General features: G+C 42.9%; 1 protein-coding gene across 1 annotated transcript in view; it reads right to left on the bottom strand.

Annotated features, from left to right (window-relative positions):
* LOC127002284 (cell adhesion molecule Dscam2-like) overlaps positions 1–22,739 on the bottom strand; it is a 146,091-nt gene that overhangs the window by 112,791 nt on the left and 10,561 nt on the right. The window contains exon 2 of the mRNA XM_050868095.1: positions 2,564–2,713. Within this exon, the coding sequence (XP_050724052.1) occupies positions 2,564–2,713 (150 nt within the window). The remainder of the gene's footprint in view (positions 1–2,563; positions 2,714–22,739) is intronic.

The raw sequence follows: 22,739 nt of genomic DNA, 5'->3' as shown, positions 1-22,739 counted from the left end.
CGGGGCATTTCCAGGGATAGTTTAATGGCCCTGGAGGTAGTTTGACCCTTCTTCTGTACCGTGAAAGTGAAAAAAATATTCATGAAAACCCGATTAATCTACTTTTCGCCCTTTGGAAATAGTTGATGTGGGAGGTGGAAGCGTCTGAGAATACCAGGTTCATTGACAAGACTTTTTCTATTCCCTATTCTTCCCTTTGTAACATTTCCTTTCTCCTTCTCCTGTTACTAAATTCACGACATTAACACCGCAATAACCGCTGGAGTGTCACGGACAGGACTTGTGTTCACCATTCGTTCTTTTAGCACATTTCCTTTCTCTTTATCAGCCGCTGCACTCCAGCTAATTTGCTACACTTGCTATTCCTCCTTTGTAGCATTTCTTCTTTCCTTTCTCTTTATCAGCCTCCGCGATACACTCAAGCGTCCCGTCACGGTATTTATCTGCTGCACTTGCGACCACACCACCGTGACTGTAGGACCCTCGGGAGCTTGATAGAACCTCCGTACTGATGTGGAGTGTGTTCAGTGATTAGCTAGGAGAAGAGATTCATTAGGGGGCTTTTATTGTTTACTGATATTTGTCTTTGAGCTGCTTCCTTTACTTTAAAAAAAAAGTACAATTGTGTGCGATGAAATCTCTAAGTCCAAGTACATTCCGATATCGTAAGTCCACCTTCAAGTACTTCGTTTTCTAATTGAACTCAAGTACAAGTTATATCGAGCACTTTTAACTATTTCAAGCACTATTTGTTGTAAAAAAATATTATTATTGTTTCCTTTTTTTGTGCCCTTGAGCTGTATCCTTTCTTGTAAAAATTTATATGTATATATATATATATATATATATATATATATATATATATATATATATATATATATATATAAATATATATATATATATATATTTCCTCTTCGTGGAACAATATGATATACATGTAAGAAGAGCTATACATCACGGCAGCCACTATAAATAACATTCACCTGCGCCACTAGCAGGCTGCGGTCATCCAAGAGGCCCCCAAGAGAGCAAAAGGGCGCTCTGGGCAGCACCTAAAAAGACATTGAAATACCGTACATCTGATTCCTCCCTAATCATTTTTACCACTAAATATTGCCATTCTAACTCTGAGTAACTGTGCCATATGAACCATTCTCTGACCTAAGCTGACTTAATTTGTGACCTCCCTTGGTTTAACCTCCCCCAGCACCGCGCCACACTTTCGCTACACACCCTTCCTGCCTCGCCGCTGCCTCCCCTGATCACCACCCCTTGTATGTTCACTCCGCTTCTACTCTACATTACTAGTTAACTTCTCAAGTATATGGAGTGTGAGTACAAGGCAAAGTCCAAGTTCTTGCTAAATCAACTTCCTCTGGGTTAGGCGCTCTGTATCATTTCCACCAGTCTTTTCCCCCTCCCAGATGCTGTCCTTATACAAAAGACCTTGCCCGCCCTCGTATGCATCTCATGTGCCTCTCACGTGTGGGGGCTCCACACATACAGCTCTCCTGGACAGAGTGGAGTCTAAGGCTCTTCGTCTCATCAACTCCCCTCCTCTTACTGACAGTCTTCTACCTTGCAAACTCCGCAACAATGTTGCCTCTCTTTCAGTCTCCTATCGATATTTTCATGCTGACTGCTCTTCTGAACTTGCTAATGTACGCCTCCCCTCTCCCGCATCTCCGATGCAAAAGATTATCTATTCAAGCTGATGTCTATGCTGTCCAAATCCCGCATGCAAGAATTAACTAGCATTTTTTCATCCCTTTCACTGGCAAACTTTGGAACAGCCTTCCTTCTTCTGTATTTCCTCCTGCCTACGACGTGAACTCTTTCAGGAGGGGAATATCAAGACACCTCTCCTCCCGTAATTGACCTTTCTTCCGGCCACTCCTGTCTACTTTAGCAGGAGAAGTGATTAGCGGGCTTTTTTTGTTTTTCCTTGTTTTGCCCTTGAGCTGGTTCCTTTACTGAAAAAAGTACACAACACGTTCTGGACCTCCAGGTCACGTGCATGTACTGGGCTAGATAGCAAATGGGAATCTCGATAATCCATTCAATCGCGTCACTCATTAGATGACGAGGCAATTGGCTGTACCTCAAGAGTCATAGTTACTATATTACTCTAGATGACGAGGCATTTGTATATACCTCAAGAGTCATAGTTACAAAATTACTCTAGATGACGAGGCATTTGTATATACCTCAAGAGTCATAGGCATTTGGCAAAGCGGGTTTTTTTATTATTGTTTCCTTTTTTGTGCCCTTGAGCTGTCTCCTTTGATGTAAAAAAAAATACTTCATGAGTTATAGTTACTAAGTTACTCTAGATGACGAGGCATTTGTCAGTACTTCATGAGCAATAGTTACAAAATTACTCTCAAGTACATGTTCGGGTGTAAACACAGAAGAGGCAACACACCAGTTTTCACCTATATTCTTTTCTGACGCGGCATTCCGGGCGTCAAGTGTGTCAGCGACGTAACTTTTGGAGGATCAAGTGTACCTGCGACGCAACTTTTAAGGGCCGGGACGAAACTTTTGGGAGCATCAACTTTACCTGTAACGATGATCCTGGCGGGGCTGGCGGACACCTGGGACTTGCCGGTGAGGTGGTGTAGGGCGCGGCACCGGAACCTGGAGAGGCCGTCCGCGGGGGTGACATCCAACACGTGAAGGTCCCCCGCCTCCGTCATGTGGTACTTCCCGTCTGAAAAGGAGAAGGTGGGGACGGTTAGGAGGGGCGATAGAGTACAGAAAAAAATAATGGAAGGAAAGGAAAGGAAAGGGACGAATTAGGTAGGGGAAGGAAGGGTTAGGAAGGGACAAAACAATAAATGGAAGTGAAGGGAAGAGAAAGAGAAGAAAGGGTTATGGGAAGGAGGAGTTAAGGGGCTCTCACACATTCCCGGTCCCGGTCGCGACAGTCCCCGATGACTCCCGATAAGCCGGTCGCCGGTCGACCGGTTGTAAGATCGGGGATTGTCGGCGGCAGACCGCCAGTCTACCGCCGGTCGACCCTGAGGACCGCAGACGCAACCGACTACCGCCGGTCAACTTTAAAATTTTCAAAGATATCGGCGATGCGCCCGGTCGACCGGCGGTGTTGAAAAATGTCGCCGGTCGACCGGCGGTCAACCGCCGACACCCACGGCAGACCGGCGGCAGACCGGCGGTAGACCGGCGGTAGACCGCGAGTGAACACCTGTGTATGACCTGGGGACTAGCAAGGGAGGAAGGAGGAAAACGAGGAGGAACAGGTAGTTGCGAGGGATGAAGAGAGAGAGGGAGATGAGATAAAGGAGGAAGAGGAATGGGTGATAGAGAGAAAAGAGAGAGAGAGAGAGAGAGAGAGAGAGAGAGAGAGAGAGAGAGAGAGAGAGAGAGAGAGAGAGAGAGAGAGAGAGAGAGAGAGAGAGAGAGAGAGAGAGAGAGAGAGAGAGAGAGAGAGAGAGAGAGAGAGAGATATATATATATATATATATATATATATATATATATATATATATATATAGAGAGAGAGAGAGAGAGAGAGAGAGAGAGAGAGAGAGAGAGAGAGAGAGAGAGAGAGAGAGAGAGAGAGAGAGAGAGAGAGAGAGAGAGAGAGAGAGAGAGAGAGAGAGAGAGAGAGAGAGAGAGAGAGAGAGAGAGAGAGAGAGAGAGAGAGAGAGAGAGAGAGAGAGAGAGAGAGAGAGAGAGAGAGAGAGAGAGAGAGAGAGAGAGAGAGAGAGAGAGAGAGAGAGAGAGAGAGAGAGAGAGAGAGAGAGAGAGAGAGAGGAGAGAGGAACAGGGGAGGAGGAGAGGAGAGAGAGGAAAGAGAAGAGAGGAGAGGAGAGAGAGAGAGGAAAAAGAAGAGAGAGGAGAGGAGAGAGAGAGAGAGAAAGATAGAGGAGGAAGAGAGAGAGAGAGAGAGAGAGAGAGAGAGAGAGAGAGAGAGAGAGAGAGAGAGAGAGAGAGAGAGAGAGAGAGAGAGAGAGAGAGAGAGAGAGAGATAGAGAGAGAGAGAGAGAGAGAGAGAGAGAGAGAGATAGAGAGAGAGAGAGAGAGAGAGAGAGAGAGAGAGAGAGAGAGAGAGAGAGAGAGAGAGAGAGAGAGAGAGAGAGAGAGAGAGAGAGTTTTATGCACACAAATGAATTTAGGTATGAAGCGGTTTATGAGGTAGTCATAAATATATGAAAATGCAAAGAAAGTGTTTGCTCGTCGATATGCCGCAGGTCTGCCGCCGGTAGACCGGCGGTCTACCGCCGACTGACCTGCTGCAGTCGCCGGTCGGAGATATCGAAAATCGTATATGGTCGCCGGTCTACCGCCGGTAAACCGCCGGCTTATCGGCGGTAAGCCGCCGGTCCCGGGATTACTGCCTATTTTATCGGCGGTCAGGCCCCGATCGGCTTATCTGGAGTCATCGGGGACGATCGGGACTGGGGCCGGGAATGTGTGAGAACCCCTTTAGGAAAGGACGAGACGATAAATGGAAGGAAAGGAAAAAAAAGAAGGTTTATAAAGGAGTTAGCGATGAGGGAAGAGACGATGAATGGAAGGAAAGGGAAGGAAGGGGAAGGGAGGAATAAGAAAGGACGAGACGATAAATGGAAGGAAAGGAAAAGAAAGAAGGGTTATAAAGGAGTTAGTGAGGAGTGAAGAGACGATGTATATAAGGAAAGGGAAGGGGAAGGAAGGGTAGGTTAGGTTAGGTTAGGTTTTGTTATGTTTTAAATGAAAGAAAAGAGAAGGAAAGGGGTACAGAAAGGATGACGGTAAGGAGAGAAGAAAGGATGGATAGAAGGAGAGAGAAGAAGAAGGAAAGGTTAGAAAGGGTTGATAGGAATGAAGAAACGATGACTAAAAGGAAAGAGAAGGAGAAGGAACAGGTTAGGAAGAACTGATAAAAGTGAAGAGAGGATGAATAGAATGAAAAAGGAAGAGAGGAGAGTGAGAAGTGAAGAAATCGATGAATAGAATGAAAAAGGGAAGAGAAGTGGCGGGTTAGGAAGGGGTGAAAGGGGAAGAGAAGAGTGGAGAGGATGAACAGAAGGGAAAGAGAAGTGACGGGTTAGGAAGGAGTGAGGAGAGGAGAGTGAGAAGTGAAGAAATCGATGAATAGAATGAAAAAGGGAAGAGAAGTGGCGGATTTGGAAATGGTGAAAGGGGAAGAGAAGAGTGGAGAGGATGAACAGAAGGGAAAGAGGAGAAGTGACGGGTTAGGAAGGAGTGAGGAGAGGAGTGAGGAGGGAAGAGACTATCAATGTGATGGAAAAGGGAAGGGAAGAGAAGGGTGAATTAGAAAAAAAAAGCGATGGAGAGAAGTAAAGACGATAAATGGAATGAGTTTATATTCGTAAATGAAGTAGAAAGTATTGTAAACGTATCAAGTAAAGCATTATATTAAAATGAATCTACTCCTTCATTTCCAGTTACTAACATATGAGGAGCATACGCCCGGGGACGCGTCGCTTCACTCACTCGCCTGCACAGATATCGACAACGCCATATATTCGAACTGAGCGAGTCAGTAACACCGCGGGCAGGTCAATCCGTCAATCCTGGCAAGACCCACCACTGTTATGCACTGCACCACCAAGGTATGAGAAGCTTTCGGTGACCTCGACCTCCTCACCACACGCATGAACAGACTGAACTGTGTCACCAGCAGTGCTCCAGGCTCTCCCTCGCCGTGAAATGTGAACTACACTACTAACTCAAAAACAATCGGACGCTTCTAAACTGTTTTGCGCCTTCGTTGTATTCCAAGCTCGCCCTTATAAAGAATTGTCAGTTATTATTACAGCAAAAGCATGTTTGAGGGGCCGCTGAACAGCTATAGATCACAGTGTTTGGTCCCCTCCTCTCTACCCGGGTCGTCTCTTATACTACTACTACCACTACTACTACTACCACAACTACGACAGCTACTACTACAACTACTACTACAACTACTACAACTACTACTACTACTACTACTACTACTACTACTACTACTACTACTACTACTACTACTGATACTACTACTACTACTACTACTACTTATACTACTACTACGACTACTACAACTACTGCTACTACTACTACTACTACTACTACTACTACTACTACTACTACTACTACTACTACTACTACTACTACTACTACTACTACTACTACTACTACTACTACTACTGATACTACTACTACGACTACTACAACTACTGCTACTACTGATGTGTTGGATATGGCCAGTGACACGTGAAAGTGGTTCAATCCCTTATTCCCGAGATCTCAAGGGAAGGACATGGATGGCAAGAGGACCTGGTAATATGGACGGACGGAAAATCACTCACTAACCAACGAGAACACAAGATAACAAAAGAAAAGTCCCTAAACATTTCGGCGCCCAAGCACACACATATTTGACAAGGCATTTCCAGGGGCAGTTTCAAGTCCCTGGTATTAGTTTACCCCTTCCTCTGTACCATGAACCTGAAAAAAACCCACTTATTAGAACCGTCTGATTTTCTTTTTAGCCTTTGGAATAGTTGATGTGAGATTGATGTGAGGGATGGAAGCGTAGGAGTTTGAGGCATTTCCAGGGGCAGCTTCAAGACCCTGGACGTAATTTGACCATTCTGCTGTACCGTGAACCTAAAAGAAGCACTTATTAGAACCCAGTGGCGTAGTTCGACTTGGGTTTTCGGGGCTATAGCCCCAAATGTTTTATGAATAGCCCCGGATCTCAAAGTTTTTTGTTTTTTTTTAAGAATAGCCTCAGCCAGGCCAATACAAAATGTTAATTCTTGTTAAGCTGTTAGTACTAGATATTAGATTTGATATTTCTCATACGGAGATCACTCGGTTTGATCCCGTCCGGTTCACGTTTCAATCAGGTATTCACGGCCACTCGCCAGTCGGCCATCAGTCAGGCAGTGGTGCCTTGCACCAACCCGCGCCGGCCCGCGCACACGTGTGACCGAGAGAGCTTGTTGATTGGTAGTAGCGAGCAAGACCTGAGTCTGAGGCTATGAATATAAGAAGCTTTTCAAAAAGAAAGGGGACCAAGGCAATTAGGTGCAGCCTCCAAGGCAAGAGCAGGAGGAGGAAGAGTTACTTCCTGCTGTTGCTGTAACTGCAGATGAGTCAGGACGGGAGACTACCGCTGCCTTTACATTGTTAGCTCAGGTTGGTGAAGCAGAGGGCTCTTTAGCCAGCTAGCAAATACTCATTGTCTAGCTGAGGGTTCTTTTTGTCACACAAGGCACACTAACTCCTTAAAAAAATATGGTTGTTATTTATTTTGTAATGATGGGAAATGTGCACACTGCACCGAATTGCTCCAGCATTCAGAAGTTCGAAGTGGAACGAGGGACCGTAATTTTTCTGATTTCCAAAGGATCCAGTTATTATTAGCGAATTTCAAGAGGTCTTTTTATTGATATTTTGCTGAGGACCTGTGGTCATCAGTTACGTGACAATTACGCGAGATCGAAGTCCGTTGATTTAAAAATAAGTTAAAACCATAACAGTAAAAGAAGCTTTTAATGCGTCTTTAACCTTGTATTAAATAACTTGCAGCCTGCAGGAACTGATGACATGGCAGGAGTAAAAACCAGCTTCCAAATACATAAAATGTAGTAGTAGAGTGGTGGGCTGCATGAGGTGAAACCTGACAGGCTACTTTATTTACACTATCGTGATATGATTACCTAGGCTGTGACAACGGCGTAAACAATTAATACGTCTATTATAAGGCTAAAGGCTGATTTTTTTTTTCTTTTTTTAGGTGAGTAGAGCAAAAAAAAATAATAATTTGAAGTTTTCTGTACAGTACATTTATATGTATGATACATCAGTCTTAAGCGCTTAAATGTGCTTATGCTTTACCATAATTTAATAATAACCTTGAAAGTTTTATCATGACACATTTGTCATATTTTCAGTGTTAGGTACTGCTAAATACAATAGCACATAAATTGGCCCTAATGTGTGTCAGAGAGGGCTCAGAATTTCCCTAAAAACTCCTCGCTTCTCTCGCCTCCGACCACCCAGCATTTTGGGCTGGGCTAAGCCCCCGATGTTTCAAGGTTTTAAATACGCCCTTCTTAGAACCCGACTGATTTTTTTTGGCATTTGGAAATAGTTGATGTGAGGGATGGAAGCATAGGAGTTTGGGGCCTTTCAACGGGTAATTTTGAAACCCTGGTGGTAGTTTGACCTTTCTTCTGTACCGTGAGCCTAAAAAGAGCACTTATTAGAACCCGACTGATCTACTTTTTTGGCCTTTGGAGGGAGTTAATGTGAGAACCAAAACCGTCTAACAATACCGATCCCTAAAAAGCACTCATTAGAACCCAACTGATCTTTTTTTGTCTTTGGAAAGAGTTGATGTGAGAGCCAAAAGCGTCTAACAGTATCGACCCCTAAAGAGCACTTATTAGAACCCGATTGGTCTACTTTCTGGCCTTTGGAGAGAGTTGATGTGAGAACCAAAGCGTCTAGCAGTACCGACCCCTAAAAAGCACTTATTAGAACACGAATGCTCTTCTTTTTGGCCTTTGGAGAGAGTTGATGTGAGAACCAAAGCGTCTAACATTTCTGATCCCTCACTCCGTCTTTGTCTCTATATTCTAAACCGCCTTGCACGGGGAAAAGAAATCAATCCAATCTCCCTACGATCTATATGCAGGGGCGAGGAAGCGCTGTCTGTCCGCCATATGGATCTGCCTGCCTTCTGATCATGTCCTTTTCATCCGTCTCCCCTTCCCGTGAGCCGAGCAACGCAAGGCCCCGCGGCGAGAGGGTGACAGCGGGATGCGAGGGCGAGCGAGCAGGCGAGGGAGTGAATGCATCGCGAGGGGCGGCAAGGAAAAGAAAAGACGGTGCAGCCAAACGCGTAAATGGAGAGCTTGCATTAGTGGGCGAGGAGGAGGAGGAGGAGGAGGAAACATGGAAACATGGAAATACATGAACTAGCAGGCGGCAGAAAGCCTGTTGGCTCATTACTAGGCTGCCTCCGCTCAGTGATTTAATAAATCCGTTTGCCATAGGAGTGGCTTGCAGGGAAGGATTAAAGCACTTGTGTACCTACTCTTGGATACGTTCAGTTCACTCCCGTTGCAGCAAAGTGGCGATCAATGCGTTTCTTGAATGAGTTGATGGTCTCTGCGCTAACCACTTCTGCAGGGAGGCTGTTCCAGTGGCGAACAACCCTATTTGAGAAATAACTCCTGCCTATGTCGGTATGGCATCGCTTTGCTTGAATTGTTTTTCCGTTGTTTCTTGTTCTCAGGTTAGTTTGTAGCGTGAAGAGTTTGGAGTGATCAACGTTGCTGAGCTTGTTCAGGTACTTAAAGACTTGTATCATGTCTCCCCGCAGTCGTCTCTTTTCCAACGTGAAGAGGTTGAGTCGCTCGAGTCGCTCTTCATAGGGCTTCGTCCTCAGTGATGGTATCATCTTCGTGGCGCGGCGCTGTACTCTCTCAAGTAATTCAATGTCTTTCCTGTAATTTGGAGACCAGAATTGCACGGCGTATTCCAGGTGTGGCCTCACCAGCGAATTATACAAGGATAACATAACTCCCGGCGTCTTCTATTCGAAGTTCCTCGATATGAACCCAAGCATTGTATTGGCTTTCTTACAGGCGGACTTGCAGTGTTTTGTTTGTTTCAAGTCACTGCTGATGGTGACCCCGAGGTCTCTTTCCTCTTGCACTACATGTAGTGGTTCGCCACCCATGTGGTATGTGTGATTACTGTTTCTGGATCCGATATGCATTACTTTACATTTGGTAGTGTTGAAGGACATCTGCCATTTTTCCGACCACCGAGTGATCAGGTCCAGGTCTCTTTGGATAATTTCGCAGTCTGCCGTTGTGAGGGCCTTCCCACCCACCTTTGTGTCGTCGGCAAATTTTGAAAGATTGGATTTTAATCTTAGTTCTAGGTCGTTGATATATATGATGAAGAGTATGGGTCCCAGCACTGACCCCTGTGGCACTCCACTTGTGACCGGGAGCCACTCGGAGGCCTGTCCGTTGAGTACAACTCGTTGTTTTCTTCCAGTGAGCCAGTCTTTGATCCACGCTGTCAGGTTGTCGCCTAACCCCGCCGACTTGAGTTTCTTGAGGAGTCTTTCGTGTGGCACTTTGTCAAAGGCTTTTTGAAAGTTTAGATATATAACAACGCTGGGGATATGATTATCCCAGTTTTCATAGATACCTTGGAAGAAGTCCAGTAAATTGGTTAAGCATGAGCGCTTATTCCTGAAACCGTGCTGAGCATCAGAAATGATGTTGTTGTCTTCAAGGAACCTAATGAGTTTGTCTCTGATGATCTTCTCGAGGATTTTTCCGGCCACTGAGGTCAAGCTGATTGGTCTGTAGTTTAGGGCCACGCTTTTGTCTCCCTTTCTGAAGATCGGTATTACGTTCGCTTGTTTCCAGTCTTTCGGAACTTTGTTTTGTTGTAGTGACAGATTGTAGATGGCAGTGAGTGGCTTGAGGATTTGCTGCTTGAGTTCCTCATGAGATGAGGAGCAGGAGGTGTGTGTGTGTGTGTGTGTGTGTGTGTGTGTGTGTGTGTGTGTGTGTGTGTGTGTTAGCATCGCTCATAACGGTGAACTGGAGACATCAAACAGTGGATAGTTAGATAGACAGATAGATAGATAGATGGGGAGAGAGAGAGAGAGAGAGAGAGAGAGAGAAATATGTAGTGTAGAGTCAGAGTGTTTGAAGTGGAAAGGGAAGCGAAAGTGAGGGAGTGGAAGAGTTGATGTTTATTATCTCTCTCTCTTAATTTTTGTCTGTATTCTTGTCTTCCTTTCAAATCTATCTGTCTATCTATTTCTTTACCTCTGTCTGTCTCTGTCCCTTTCGTCTTTAATTATCACTGTCTGTCTGTGTGTGTGTGTGTGTGTGTGTGTGTGTGTGTGTCTGTCTGTCTGTCTCTCACCTTCTGAAAGCCTTCCCTCTCCTTCCCTCCCCTGTCTCCCCCTTTTTCCCGCTACCTCTCCCTTTCCTCACCTTTTCCTCCGTCCCCTCTCCTTCCATCTCCCTCCCCTCCCCTCCCCCTAACCCCCCCACCCCCCCCTCGCCGAGACGCGCCTCCTCAGATCAATAACAAACGCATTATTTCAACGTCGCCTCGGAGCCTCGCGTGTGTGCGTAAAAAAAATAATAATAAAAGGCCAATACAAATTAATTATTGTTGCGTTTTTAATTAACTGTTTCTGAAGTGAGACGCATCAAAGGAGGCCCTCAGTTGTTGTTGTTTTATCTTTATCCTCTCTCTCTCTCTCTCTCTCTCTCTCTCTCTCTCTCTCTCTCTCTCTCTCTCTCTCTCTCTCTCTCTCTCTCTCTCTCTCTCTCTCTCTCTCTCTCTCTCTCCCCCGTGTGTGTGTGTGTGTGTGTGTTTGTGTGAGTAATTCACCACAGCCTGATCACGAGTTGGACTCGCTTACGCCAGCAGTTACCCTCACGACGTGAGCAAGTGCTTATTATGTATCCATCTCTGGGTACTGCCAGGACTTCACACACCACACACCCCATCCCCTTGCTCAAGAGGGGTACAGTAAACCACTCCTAGTCAACGGAAAGAGTCCGGCCTGAGCGGGGCTCGAACCGCCGCCTGTTCGGCCGTGAAGCCTTGCACCGCGGCGCCCTAACCGATTGAGGTACCGGAGCGGTGTGTGTGTGTGTGTGTGTGTGTGTGTGTGTGTGTGTGTGTGTGTGTGTAAGTAATTGTTTGTCTAAGTCTAACGGACTGTCTACCCCGTGGCAGGACAGTTTCCCTACGGACGTTACGCCTACGGACTATATGCCTTCCGGACCGTATGCCCCACGACCACCATGCCTAACGGACATTGCACCTGACGGACAAGGTGACTGAAGGACGACATGGCTGACAGACGCAGCTGACGGGGGCAGTTTTATTTAATTTCATGTAATATTATTTTATTCAATGATGTTTAATTATTTATTCATGCATAAAATGGAGTTTATAAATGTATTAACATCACCTATATAAAATATACAATCAGTGCAAAATATCAAAATATCAACCCAGAGTGGGCGGACATAGTCAGAAATTCTATAAATTGTGAGCAGAGGAACGAAGTTTTCAAGAGCCCGGGTGGTGACATGCTTCCCCACGATGTTCTTCAGGCGATGAAAGAGTGAAAGCAATGTTTAACTATTGCATTACGAAGAGGACAACATGAGACTCGGATGAAAGAATGAAGATAATGTTTATTAACTCTTGCATTACGAAGGTGGACAACATGAAAAACGGATGAAAGAATGAAGATAATGGTTAACTCTTGCATTAAGAGGTGGGACAACATGAAAAACGGATGAAAGAATGAAGATAATGGTTAACTCTTGCATTACGAGGTGGGACAACATGAAAAACGGATGAAAGAATGAAGATAATGGTTAACTCTTGCATTACGAGGTGGGACAACATGCAAAACGGATGAAAGAATGAAGATAATGGTTAACTCTTGCACTACGAGTTGAGACAACATGATAAACCGATGAAAGAATGAAGATAATGGTTAACTTTTGCACTACGAGGTGGGACAACATGAGAACCCGATGAAAGAGTGAAGATAATGGTTAACTTTTGCACTACGAGGTGGGACAACATGAGAACCCGATGAAAGAATAAAGATAATCGTTAACTTTTGCACTACGAGGTGGGACAACATGAGAACCCGATAAAAGAATAAAGATAATGGTTAACTTTTGCACTACGAGGTGAGACAACATGAGAAACGGATGAAGGAATAAATATAATGGTTAACTCTTGCATTACGAGGGTGGAAAAGATGAGAAACGGATGAAAAAGTAAAGATATAGTTAACTTTTGCATTATAAAGTGGGACAACATGAGACACGGATAAATGAATGAAGAAAATGGATAGCTCTTGCATTATGAAGTGGGATAGCATGAAGATGGGATTGGATAGGAAGTTTTATGCAGTGAGGCGAAAAGAAGAAAAGAGAAGATGTATGTGTGTGAATGAGAGGAAAGGAATGAAAGGAAAGGAAAAGAATGGAGGAGAAGAAAAGAGAAGTTAGGAGATAACATTGTGTAGGCATTGTCAGTAAGTTCAGAAGAGCCGACAGCATGGCAATAAAGATTAAAAATAGCAAGAGAAGCAACACCGAGGCGGGATTTTAAAGGCTGGAGACAGTCGGTATGAGGAAGGGAGTTGACGTGATAAATGACCTTCCTCTCCACACTGTTTTCTTTTTAATCGAGGGTTTAGTAAGAAGAGGAAGTGTGTTAGAGGTGAAGGAACAGATGGGGGAGAAGGAAAGTCTGTAAGGTTGGTATTGTCAGGCGCTGTCAACCCTCACATCAATCAGTCGGGTTTTAATGAGTGTTTTCTTTGGGTTCCTGGTACAGAAGAAGAGTCAAACTACCACCAGGGTCATAAAACTACCCCTGAAAAGGCCTAAAACTCCTACCCATCCATCCCTCACATCAACTATTTAAAAAAGGCCGAAAAGGAAATCAATCGGGTTCTAATTAGTGTTTTCTTTAGTTTCAGGGTACAGAGGAGGGGTCAAACTACCACCAGGGCTATATAACTATCTATGGAAAGGCCCAAAACTCCTACGCTTCCATCCCTTACATCAACTATTTAAAAAAGGCCGAAAAGGAGATCAGTCAGGTTTTAATGAGTGTTTTCTTTTGGTTCAGGTACAGAAGAGTTACACTACCACCAGGGTCATAAAACTACCCCTGAAAAGGCCTAAAACACCTACGCTTCCATCCCTCACGTCAACTAATTTCAAAGGCCGAAAAGGAGATCAGTCGGGTTTTAATGAGTATTTTCTTTAGGTTCGTCGTACAGAAGAAGAGTCACATTACCACCAGGGTCATAAAACTATCTATGGAAAGGCTCAAAACTCCTACGCTTCCACCACTCACATCAACTATTTAAAAAAAGGCCGAAAAGGAGATCAGTCGGGTTTTAATGAGTGTTTTCTTTTGGTTCATTGTACAGAAGAAGAGTCACACTACCACCAGGGTCATAAAACTACCCCTGAAAAGGCCTAGAACTCCTACGCTTCCATCCCTCACATCAACTATTTCCAAAAGCTGAAAAGGACATCAGTCGGGTTCTAATGAGTATTTTCTTTAGGTTCATGGTACAAAAGAAGTCACACTACACCAGGGTCATAAAACTACCCCTGAAAAGGCCTAGAACTCCTACGCTTCCATCCCTCACATCAACTATTTCCAAAAGCTGAAAAGGACATCAATCGGGTTATAATGAGTGTTTTCTTTAGGTTCATGATACAGAAGAAGAGTCACACTACCACCAGAGTCATAAAACTTCCCCTGAAAAGGCCTAAAACTCCTACGCTTCTATCCCTCACATCAACTATTTTATAAGGCCGAAAAGGAGATCAGTCGGGTTTTAATGAGTGATCTCTTTTGGTTCATGGTACAGAAGAAGGATCAAACTACCACCAGGGTCATAAAACAACCTCTAAAATGCCTAACACTCCTTTGAAAGCCTTGTCAAATAGGTGAGCTTGAACGCGGAATGTTTAAGAATGATCCTAAAAATGTAGAGGAGTATAGATCCTCTCGCTTTCCCCCTTATATAAGACGCATCCTACATACATGGTTGGAAAAGGCCCGTGTATATAGTTGGCATCTGAGGCACGAAGCAAAACGACGACTGTTATCCTACCTCGTATTGCAAGACTAAATCATTATATCCATTCTTTCATCTGTTTCTCATTTTGTCCCACTTCGTTATGCAAGAGTTAAGCATCAATTTCATTCTTTTATCTGTTTCTCATGTTGTCTAGCTTCATAATGCAAAAGTTGACCATACTTTCATTTTTTCATCCGTTTCTCGTGTTGTTTCATTTCGTAATTCAAGAGTTAATTAACCATATTTCCATTCTTTCATCTGTTTCTTATTTTGCTCCACTTCGTAATGCAAGAGTTAACCATATCTTCATTCTTTCATACATTTCTCATGTTATCCAGCCTCGTAATGCAAGAGTTGAACGTATCTCCTTTCTTTCATCCGTTTCTCATATTGTCCAGCTTCGTAATGCAAGAGTTATCCATTATCTTGATTTTTTCATCCGTTTCTCATATTGTCCAGCTTCGTAATGCAATGGTTAACCATTATCTCCATTCTCTCATCCGTTTCTCGTGTTGTCCAGTTTTGTAATGCAACCATTGTCTTCATTCTTTCATCCGCTCCTCATGTTGTCCAGCTTCGTAATGCAAGAGCTAACCATTATCTCCGTTCTGTCACCCGTTTCTCATAATATCTAGTCTCGTATTATTCGTCATCTTAATATCCTTCTCATTTTCCTCCTCCTCCTCCTCTTCTCCCTCCCTTTTAATACTCTTCTATATTTATCATCATGGTGTCTATAATCTTTTTTTCATAGTTGATTTTGTAAGAAATAAGAAAGAACCGAGTTTTCTAGTGATTAGTTTGGGGAAGCGACCAGTTTATACAGGCGAACATCCGACCGTCCCAGCATTTTCCAAGATCGAGCAACAAAGCGCCAAAAGTGTTTAGAAAGTGTTGCCTGAGCCGGCCGCTCCCGTGAGGCGCGCCAAGAATGTTAGATGTGGATGAAGGGGAAGGCCGTGTGTTATTGAGGAGTATTGAACGGCTGATTGGAGAGATGTCTCGATGGAAGGAAGGCGGAGAAACAGGGTTTTATGGCGCTGACGGCCAGTGCGCTCCTGCTGCTCTTTTGAAAATAACAGCAGCTGTGGCCTTCCTCTGAAGTTATGTGCCTCATGTTTGGACGGTCGTCGGCCAAAAACAAATATTTGTGCAAAACCTTCAAAAGCTTCCGAGACGTCTGAGGCGTCGGCAGGTGTGTGTGTGCCCACAAGTGGCTCACAGACTTGTAATTCACTGCCTCGCATCATCCTGGACTAAGCCACAGGCTCGTGTGTCCCGGGTCCGAACCCGTTGGGTTATATCACCCTTAGGTGGCCACGCCTCTGTCTGTGCCAGACTCCCCCCACGAAGACTAGGAAACAAACCCCAACTGAGTGGACCGGGACACGGGTGCAAGGAAACTACACACCTGTCACCACTCTGCTTGGGAATCAGACCCGTGACCTGGGCTGTGAGCCGAGTGAGATAACCACTGCTAACCATTGTGTGTGTGTGTGTGTGTGTGTGTGTGTGTGTGTGTGTGTGTGTGTGTGTGTGTGTTTGTGTGTGTATGTGTGTGTTTGTGTTTGTGTTTGTGTGTGTGCGGGTGCGGGTGCGTGTTCGTGTGTGCGTGTGTGTGTGTGTGTGTGTAATTCATCACGGCCTGATCACGAGCTGGACTCGTCATCGCCAGCAAGTACCCTCTCGACAAGAGCAAGGCTCCTTAAAGTCGATCTCCGGGTACTGCCGGGACCTCCACAACCCCCCCCCTTCCTTGCTCAAGGGGGGACAGTAACCAAACCTCCGCCTGCCAGGACGGAGCCTGAAACTATTTTATCATTTTCTTCAAACAGCGAATGTTTTTGGCACGCGCGACACCTTTCGGCAATATATTCCCTTGATCCCTTGCTCTGTCTGGAGGGATGAATTTTCTCACATCTTTCTTTAAACTTTTCTCACACAATGTCTTGCCACGATGATCCAGACAGCTCACGGTTGACAGTCCGTGGCGTGTTTCTGCTGGGACATCCTCAACGCCCTGCGCCCTGCCAGCCCCGCACCGCACCGCACCTCTTGTCTCCCGCACACACGGCTTCAGAGGAAATTAACTACCGCCTTCACTCTCGCGCGGAAATCGGTTTTACCTCCGGCCCGAAGATATTTCCGCGGCGAGTCGCTGGTGGCTTTCTTGACGCTATTGCACGGCAACACTCAACGATATGGTCGGCTTGTTTTATCGTCTCTCTCTCTCTCTCTCTCTCTCTCTCTCTCTCTCTCTCTCTCTCTCTCTCTCTATGTCTCTCTCTCTCTCTCTCTTCTCTCTCTTCTCTCTCTCCTCTCTTCTCTCTCTCTCTCTCTCTCTCTCTCTCTCTCTCTCTCTCTCTCTCTCTCTCTCTCTCTCTCTCTCTCTCTCTCTCTCTCTCTCTCTCTCTCTCTCTCTCTCTCTCTCTCTCTCTCTCTCTCTCTCTCTCTCTCTCTCTCTCTCTCTCTCTCTCTCTCTCTCTCTCTCTCTCTCTCTCTCTCTCTCTCTCTCTCTCTCTCTCTCTCTCTCTCTCTCTCTCTCTCTCTCTCTCTCTCTCTCTCTCTCTCTCTCTCTCTCTCTCTCTCTCTCTCTCTCTCTCTCTCTCTCTCTCTCTCTCTCTCTCTCTCTCTCACTCTCTCTCACTCTCTCTCTCTCTCTCTCTCTCTCTCTCTCTCTCTCTCTCTCTCTCTCTCTCTCTCTCTCTCTCTCTCTCTCTCTCTCTCTCTCTCTCTTTCTTCACTCTCTCTCTCTCTCTCTCTCTCTCTCTCTCTCTCTCTCTCTCTCTCTCTCTCTCTCTCTCTCTCTCTCTCTCTCTCTCTCTCTCTCTCTCTCTCTCTCTCTCTCTCTCTGAAAGAAAACATTGCATCCAGGTGTAAAAATAATCCGAAATCCTTCTTCAGTTACATAAACAAGAGGAAGGCGATTAGGAGTGGAATTGGACCTTTAACAAACAGTGACGGTGAACTAGTGTCTGACAGCAACACGTTGTGAACTTATTAAACAATTACCTACTTTTCCTTGTGTTTAATACTAACAGTCTTCCCTCCACTACCACCAGCACCAGTGGCGACAACAGTACTAACGTAAATCTCGAGCATGCATTGCCTAACTTTGCAATAACTACCGATGAAGTCCTAAAAGCTCTCCAATCCCTGTTATGTGTTATGTGTACCAATTATGTTTTGTGTTCTAGTTATGTGTTTTGTCGTAGGTAAGTATTATGTGTCCTACTTATGTATTATGTGTCCTAGTTATGTGTCCTAGTTATGTTTTGTGTTCTAGTTATGTGTTTTGTCGTAGTTATGTGTTGTGTCCCAGTTATGTGTTGTGTCTTAGTTGTGTGTTCTGTCCTAGTTATGTGTTATGTGTCATAGTTATGTTTTGTGTTCTAGTTATGTGTTTTGTCGTAGTTATGTGTTGTGTCCCAGTTATGTGTTATGTGTCCTAGTTGTGTGTTCTGTCCTAGTTATGTGCTATGTGTCATAGTTATGTTTTGTGTTCTAGTTATGTGTTTTGTCGTAGTTATGTGTTGTGTCCCAGTTATGTGTTATGTGTCCTAGTTATGTGTTATATGTTCTAGTTATGTTATATGCCCTAGTTATATGTTATGTGTCCTGGTTATATGTTATGTGTTCTAGTTATGATATGTGTCCTAGTTATGTGTTATGTGTTCTAGTTGTTATGTTCCCTAGTTACGTGTTATATGTTCTAGCTGTGTTATGTGTCCTAGTTATGTGTTATGTGTTCTAGTTGTGTATTCTGTCCTAGTTATGTGTTATGTGTCATAGTTATGTGTTATGTGTCATAGTTATGTGTTATGTGTCAGAGTTATGTGTTGTGTGTCCTAGTTATGTGTTATGTGTCAGTAGTTGTGTGTTGTATGTCCTAGTTATGTGTTATGTGTCATAGTTATGTGTTGTGTGTCCTAGTTATGTGTTATGTATCATAGTTATGTGTTGTGTGTCCTAGTTATGTGTTATGTGTCATAGTTATATGTTATGTGTCATAGTTATGTGTTGTGTGTCCTAGTTATGTGTTATGTGTCATAGTTATGTGTTATGTGTCCCAGTTATGTGTTATGTGTCCTAGTTATGTGTTATGTGTCCTAGTTATGTGTTATGTGTCATAGTTATGTGTTGTGTGTCCCAGTTATGTGTTATGTGTCATATTTATGTGTTATGTGTCCCAGTTATGTGTTATGTGTCATAGTTATGTGTTATGTGTTCTAGTTGTGTATTCCGTCCTAGTTATGTGTTATGTGTCATAGTTATGTGTTATGTGTCATAGTTATGTGTTATGTGTCATAGTTATGTGTTGTGTGTCATAGTTATGTGTTATGTGTCATAGTTGTGTGTTGTATGTCCTAGTTATGTGTTATGTGTCATAGTTATGTGTTGTGTGTCCTAGTTATGTGTTATGTATCATAGTTATGTGTTGTGTGTCCTAGTTATGTTATGTGTCATAGTTATGTGTTAGGTGTCATAGTTATGTGTTGTGTGTCCTAGTTATGTGTTATGTGTCATTGTTATGTGTTATGTGTCCCAGTTATGTGTTATGTGTCCTAGTTATGTGTTATGTGTCCTAGTTATGTGTTATGTGTCCTAGTTATGTGTTATGTGTCATAGTTATGTGTTGTGTGTCCCAGTTATGTGTTATGTGTCATATTTATGTGTTATGTGTCCCAGTTATGTGTTATGTGTCATAGTTATGTGTTATGTGTCCCAGTTATGTGTTATGTGTTATAGTTATGTGTTGTGTGTCCTAGTTATGTGTTATGTGTCATAGTTATGTGTTGTGTGTCCTAGTTATGTGTTATGTGTCCCAGTTATGTGTTATGTGTCATAGTTATGTGTTGTGTGTCCTAGTTATGTGTTATGTGTCATAGTTATGTGTTGTGTGTCCTAGTTATGTGTTATGTGTCCTAGTTATGTGTTGTGTGTCCTAGTTATGTGTTATGTGTCATAGTTATGTGTTGTGTGTCCTAGTTATGTGTTATGTGTCCTAGTTATGTGTTATGTGTCCCAGTTATGTGTTATGTGTCCTAGTTATGTGTTATGTGTCCTAGTTATGTGTTATGTGTTCTAGTTGTGTGTTCTGTCCTAGTTATGTGTTATGTGTCCTAGTTATGTGTTATGTGTCCTAGTTATGTGTTATGTGTCATAGTTATGTGTTGTGTGTCCTAGTTATGTGTTATGTGTCATAGTTATGTGTTGTGTGTCCTAGTTATGTGTTATGTGTCCCAGTTATGTGTTATGTGTCCTAGTTATGTGTTATGTGTCCTAGTTATGTGTTATGTGTCCTAGTTATGTGTTATGTGTACCAGTTATGTGTTATGTGTCCTAGCTATGTGCGTTCCTCTACTCTGTCAAGTGTTTTGTTCCTTGTTATCTTGTTTTCTTATATACTGAACACTAAAAGTCCACACACGGCTCTCGTAGATATTTCAGAAGTTTCATTTGGCGAACTAGTGATGGCGTTTCTTCTTTGCTTGTTTTTTCTTCTTCTTTGTTTTATTTTTCTTCTTTGTCTTCTTCTTTTTCTTCTTCTTCTTTGTCTTTTTGTTCCTTCTTCATTTTCTTTTTTTTCTTTTTTGTTTTCTTCTCTTCTTTTTTTTTTCTTTTTTTTTCTTTCTTATTTGTTTCTTCTTTTTTTTCTTTTTTTTCTTCTCTGTTCTTTTCTTCTCTGTTTCTTTCTTCTTTGTTTTTTTCTTTGTTTTCTTCTTTGTTTACTTTTTATTCTGCTCTCCTTTGATTTATTGTTCTTCTTCTTTGTCTTGAAAGTTTTTCAGTTACGTAGAAAGTTGGAAAGTTTCGTTTAGTCGACGCAACATCTGTGGTCATAATATGCCGGAGAGAGACAGAAGGGGAAGGAATTATAGAAGAAGGGAACAGATCCCAGGAGACGGGACACAACCCCCGGATTAATACCTGGTACCCATTCACTGCTGGGTGGACATGGGCGTAGGGTATCGGAAAAGCCGTCCAAATTTTTCCACTCCGCCCGGGAATCGAACCCGGGTTCTCTCGGTTGTGAGCCGAGTGTGATAACCACTGCACAACGAAGCCCCTGTTCGGTTACGTATAGGATCGCTCTTTGGGGGGTTGTCGCTCAGGGTTTGACGCTCACATTATCAAACTCTCCCAAGCCTTAGTAAGTGTATTTAAAAAGGCTTTCCCAAAAGAAGTTTCCATAGATGGTTTCTTGAGCCTGGCGGTAGTTTTGGGAGGCTTCTGCGCCGTGAAAGGTACAAACACTCATAACAACCAGACGTGGCTTCTCTATGACCTTCGAAAACGATCAACACAGGACCCAAAACGTTTGATAATACTAGTGGGGTTCGAACTGACTCCCGTGGCTCTTCAGTACAGTGGCTTGCCTCTCTAACCCAATGAGCCACCGCGCCTGCTGTGGATAACGAATGCATTGATGTTAGATGACGATAACTGCTTTGGATAAAGAGTTCATTGATGTTTCTTCGTGGCTCGGTCTGTCTCCCTAACAATAAACAATGAACAACTATAAAACAAACAATAGTATACAAAATTCCTCCCCAAACAATAACAAACTAATAAACAATAGATAAATAAGAAAGTAAATATGTATAAACAGAGTCGGAAGAAAACAAATAAACATCAAGACAGGTACTTACAGAAAAAAAAAGAAAAAAAAAAAGATAGGTAGTCGGAGCAAAATTCAGAAAAACGCTACTTAAAAAAATAGGTAATTAGAGGAGAACAAGAAAAGTAATAACATAACAGGTAGTCTGAAAAAAAGGTAGTCAGAAAAACAAAATCAAAACAGGTAGTCGGAAAAAAACAGGTAGTCGGGAAAAAGAAAAACAAAACAGGTAGTCGGAAAAAAACAGGTAGTCGGGAAAAATAAAAACAAAACAGGTAGTCGGAAAAAAACAGGTAGTCGGGAAAAATAAAAACAAAACAGGTAGTCGGGAAAAATAAAAACAAAACAGGTAGTCGGAAAAAAACAGGTAGTCGGGAAAAATAAAAACAAAACAGGTAGTCGGAAAAAATAAAAACAAAACAGGTAGTCGGGAAAAAAAACAGGTAGTCGGAAAAAATAAAAACAAAACAGGTAGTCGGAAAAAATAAAAACAAAACAGGTAGTCGGAAAAAACAAGAACAAAACAGGTAGTCGGAAAAAACAAGAACAAAACAGGTAGTCGGAAAAAACAAGAACAAAACAGGTAGTCGGGAAAAAACAAAACAAAACAGGTAGTCGGAAAAAAACAAAAACAAAACAGGTAGTCGGGAAAAAACAAAACAAGTTGTCGGGAAAAAACAACAAAAACAAAACAGGTAGTCGGGAAAAAACAAAAACAAAACATGTAGTCGGGAAAAACAAAAACTAACAAAACAGGTAGTCGGAAAAAGACAAAACAAAACAGGTAGTCGGGAAAAACAAAAACTAAAAAAACAGGTAGTCGGAAAAAGACAAAATAAAACAGGTAGTCGGGAAAAAACAACAAAAATAAAACAGGTAGTCGGGAAAAAACAACAAAAATAAAACAGGTAGTCGGAAAAACAAACAAAAACAAAACAGGTAGTCGGAAAAACAAACAAAAACAAAACAGGTAGTCGGAAAAACAAACAAAAACAAAACAGGTAGTCGGGAAAAAACAACAAACAAAACAGGTAGTCGGGAAAAAACAAAACAAACAAAACAGGTAGTCGGGGAAAAAACAAACAAAGCAAAACAGGTAGTCGGAATAAAAAACAAAACAAACAAAACAAGTAGTTGGAATAAAAAACAAAACAAACAAAACAAGTAGTCGGAATAAAAAACAAAACAAACAAAACAAGTAGTCGGAATAAAAAACAAAACAAACAAAACAAGTCGGAATAAAAAACAAAACAAACAAAACAAGTAGTCGGAATAAAAAAACAAAATAAACAAAACAGGTAGTCGGGAAAAACAAAACAAACAAAACAGGTAGTCGGGAAAAACAAAACAAACAAAACAGGTAGTCGGGAAAAACAAAACAAAATCAAAACAGGTAGTTGGGAAAAAAAACAGGTAGTCGGGAAAAACAAAACAAAATCAAAACAGGTAGTCGGGAAAAACAAAACA

The sequence above is a fragment of the Eriocheir sinensis genome, chromosome 22, assembly GCF_024679095.1.
Source record: "Eriocheir sinensis breed Jianghai 21 chromosome 22, ASM2467909v1, whole genome shotgun sequence".
Classification (NCBI taxonomy): Eukaryota; Metazoa; Arthropoda; class Malacostraca; order Decapoda; family Varunidae; genus Eriocheir; species Eriocheir sinensis.
This window is presented reverse-complemented; position numbering and strand designations above follow the sequence as displayed.